At 37.7% G+C, this 3,971-nt stretch overlaps 2 protein-coding genes across 2 annotated transcripts in view; both read left to right on the plus strand.

The window, feature by feature from the left end:
• Window positions 1-3,006, plus strand: part of Cbr-tep-1 — a gene marked incomplete at both ends in the record, with an annotated part of 15,427 nt that extends 12,421 nt beyond the window's left edge. The window contains 4 exons of the mRNA XM_045241583.1: window positions 1,081-1,544; window positions 2,041-2,203; window positions 2,333-2,473; window positions 2,815-3,006. Coding sequence (XP_045096870.1) covers window positions 1,081-1,544; window positions 2,041-2,203; window positions 2,333-2,473; window positions 2,815-3,006 — 960 coding nt within the window. The remainder of the gene's footprint in view (window positions 1-1,080; window positions 1,545-2,040; window positions 2,204-2,332; window positions 2,474-2,814) is intronic.
• Window positions 3,007-3,467: 461 nt separating this feature from the next.
• Cbr-mtd-1 overlaps window positions 3,468-3,971 on the plus strand; it is a gene marked incomplete at both ends in the record, with an annotated part of 5,550 nt that continues 5,046 nt past the window's right edge. Inside the window, one exon of the mRNA XM_045241584.1 lies at window positions 3,468-3,623. Within this exon, the coding sequence (XP_045096869.1) occupies window positions 3,468-3,623 (156 nt within the window). The remainder of the gene's footprint in view (window positions 3,624-3,971) is intronic.

The raw sequence follows: 3,971 nt of genomic DNA on the forward strand, positions 1-3,971 counted from the left end.
AACGACGGCCAGTGCCAAGCTAGCATGCCTGCAGGTCGACTCTAGAGGATCCCCGCTAGATTAGTAGTATTGATTTCTACATTTACCTTTTTGATGGAATGTTCAAAAATTTTGGTCATATAATTCGGAGGGTACAACAATTCGGGGGTACAAAGCGGTACAAAGCAATTTAGGGGTACAAAATCTTCAATTCGGGGGGTACAAACTAAGCCTTTTTCCCGGTATTTTGTACCCCCCGAATTGAAGATTTTGTACCCCTAAATTGCTTTGTACCGCTTTGTACCCCCGAATTGTTGTACCCTCCGAATTATATGACCAAAATTTTTGAACATTCCATCAAAAAGGTAAATGTAGAAATCAATACTACTAATCTAGCTTAAGACTAAAAAGATATAAAAACTCTTTAAATCAAAAAAAAATCAAAAATGGGAGAAAAAAAAGGAAAATATTGATTTTCTATTCATGGAATCAAGGAACACTGAGCCGCCAAAAGAGGTAGATCAAAAAAAAAAAGTTTTTGATCTACAAAATAAAGAAGTTTTATAATCCTTCTTTGTCATCAAAAATTGCCACAAGGACAAAAAAAAAAGAAAACCAACAATTCAGGCCTAAAATGTACTAACTTTGCCTATTATTGCTCGAAAATGGTCAATTTTTGGATGTCTCAGAAATCTGATAAATTCAGTTTAATAAAACTGAAAATTTAAGAGTATACTAAACAAATGTAGAGCTTCAATTTTGTAGTTGACAACTTTTTTGAAGAATCAAGTCCTAAGGAGATATGCTACGCAATGAGCCCACCAGGAGGCGCACCCACCAACGTCCGCCAGGGGTAGACGCTTCCACGTGTCATATCTCTCTAGGACTTAATTTTTCAAAAAAATTGTCAACTACAAAATCAAAGCTCTATTTTTGTTCAGTACACTCTGAAATTTTCAGACTCATCAGACATATTATACATTATTCTCTAGGCACCTAAAATTGACTTTTTTCAACAGAAAATAGGCGAAACTCATTGGAATTCAAAGAAAATGATCCCGACATTGCAAAAGTTACAACCTAGAAAACCATAGTTCTCAGGCCCGCCCAGTGGACATTGAGACAACCTCCTACGCAGTGCTCTCCTATCTCTCCCAAAATCAAACTTCCGAAGCTCTATCAATCATCCGCTGGCTAGTTTCCCAGCGTAACGAACTCGGAGGATTCACATCGACTCAGGATACTGTAATGGCTCTCCAAGCACTCTCTGCCTATGCCGCAGTCACTTATTCGGATCGACACTCCAGCCAATTAACAATCCAAAACGGAAAACACTCTCACTCATTCGATGTGAACACACGCAATGCAATTGTGCTCCAATCGTACCAACTGAGCGCTTTGAATGATTTGGTGTCGATTCAAGCGAATGGAACTGGTGTTGTGTTTGCACAATTGTCGTATTCGTATTATAGAGATTCACTCAATGACGATGCTCCATTCTTCTGCTCTCAGGAGATTAAGGAAATGAGAGCTGGAAATAGGTTGCAGTTGGATTTGTGTTGCAAGTGAGTATTCTAAAAGTCGTCAACTGGTAAATTATATGAAATTTAATTTTACACATTTTTCTAGTTAATTGATTTTTGCTAGCTTCTATAGTTACTAAAATAATTAATGCCAAAAAGACAACAGTGGTCGAGCGCACAAAGGGGGTATGATAACTTTGCGCCCAATTATCTCGACTCCTAGTAGAGATATCAGAAAGTGATAAACTAGAAAATGTGTAAAATGTAATTTTACACTACTAGCTAGTTACTTTTTGTTAGCTTTTACAGGCACCGAAATAATTAGCACCCACAAGATAGCTGTTGTGGCCGAGCACACAAAAGGCGCATGATAGATTTGAGCCCAATTATCTCAGCTCCCGGTTAGGATATCAAAAAATTGCCAACTAATAAGATATGTAGAATTAAATTTTACACATTTTGCTGGTCAATCAACTTCTTCTATCTTAACTCTAAACCAAGATAATTGAGCCTAAACTCAATAAAGTGACATTTTCAGCTACACTCGCCCTGGAAAGTCCAACATGGCACTGGCTGAAATCGACGCTTTGAGTGGATATCGATTTGATGCTGAACAAGTGCACACACTGACTGGAATCGAAGATTTACAAAGAGTTGAAATGGAGAAGGAGGACACCAAGATGAATGTTTACTTCAATCCAGTGAGTCTTTTTGGAGAAATTCAAAATTAAGGTCCTAGCTAGGTAACTAAGCAAGTTATGAAAAAATTTGCATTGGGGCGCACTTGCTGGAACCTTTTTTTCGAATTTCTAAAAAATTCAAATTTACAGCTCGGTGGAAAACCAGTTTGCCTGTCGTTGTACTCAGATGTCAGCTACCAAGTGGCGGATCAGAAACCAGCAAATTTTAGATTAGTGGACTATTATGATCCAGAGGAGCAGGTGAGAGGGAATACAAAGACTACGAAAACTGCAAACTACAAAATATAGGAGTTTTTTTTAGGAATATACTGAACAAAACTAGAGCTTCATTTTTGTAGTTGACACCTTTTTCTGAAAATCAATGCCTGATGAAATATGCTACGTGGAACCCACCAACGTCCACCAGGGGTAGGCGCTCTTCCACGTGGCATACCTCTCTAGGACCAAATTTTACGAAAAAGTTATAAACTACAAAAATGAAGCTCTACTTTTGTTTGGTATCTTCTGAAACTTTCAGAAAAATTGAAACATTTTGAAGGCCTTTTGTAGGGGCTTGATTATCGGGATTCTCTGATTTCGCTCAAATTCAAATCGCTAACTTTCATTTTCAGCTAAAAATGACCTATTCGGCGAAACAAACAAGATCCCTCCAAGAGAAATGTGGCGACGACTGTTGGCCACCAATGTCACCGTCGTTGCCGCCTTCAGATGAATCTACTGTAACAGGCACGTCTTCAGAAAAGCCCATGTGGCATTTGACTGCTCTTACTACTGCTGTGATGATGCTTCGATTACTCGCATGATACTTCTAATTCTTCTTCTTCTAATCTATTTTCTTTTTTTGTATTCCCTCTTTGCCTCCTCCTAACCCAGTTTTCAATTGTTGTGTGTGTGTGCTCCCATGGATTACGTTACTTCTTGCCCCTAACTACAAAAACTACAAACTACGAAATTTTCAGAAAATTACTAAATAAGACAATGGGTGTCTTCATATCCACCTCTCTCTCTCTCAACCGGAAAATCGATGAAACCAAAATTGTTTTTTTTTTTTTTTAAATTTTTATTAATTATTTTGAATAAAATGAAATATTTTCATTCTAGAATTTTCTTTCTCCTTTCTACCAACACGAACCCAAAAAAAACCTACCAGCCCATCTACAAAAAAAGTGCAAACTTTTCAAAAATTAATTCTCATCACTTCATCATCGATGAATAAGGATCTTCTAAGTAGTCGTCAAGAAGAAGACATTTACTTCTAAAATGCATGAGAATTCGAGATGAGGAGGACATCTTCTGGAGTGTCTTCAGACGACGGCATTCAGTTCCCCCAAAACATGGTCCTACACAGAAATCCCCTCCTATTTCTACTAGTTTTTGGCATATCCATCGTTTTGCAAGATACTGTGTTCATAATGAGAAGGTTTGTGAATTTTGGGTAGTTTTGAGACTACAAACTACACAATTGGTTGACAATGTTAGCGCTCAAAAGTTGGTGTTCTGAGATAAAGTCCCGTGGAGCTACAAACTACAAAAAATCCGACAACGAATCAACGAGTAAAAAAACGTGTAGAGAGTCTCCAAACCTGTAGAGGCGCTGTAGAGACGCAGACATTTTTACTCGTTCACCTGCGCGATTATTTTCAAAACTGATCCGACAACGAATCAAGTTAGATCTCAATTTCGAGCCCGTACGAAAGCACTTCAAACTGTTTCAATCTCTCTGAAATTCTCAAAAAATACTATACAAATTAACTATTTTTTTTTGTTG

This window comes from Caenorhabditis briggsae, assembly GCF_000004555.2.
Source record: "Caenorhabditis briggsae complete genome, chrI, whole genome shotgun sequence".
In the NCBI taxonomy this organism is placed as follows: Eukaryota; Metazoa; Nematoda; class Chromadorea; order Rhabditida; family Rhabditidae; genus Caenorhabditis; species Caenorhabditis briggsae.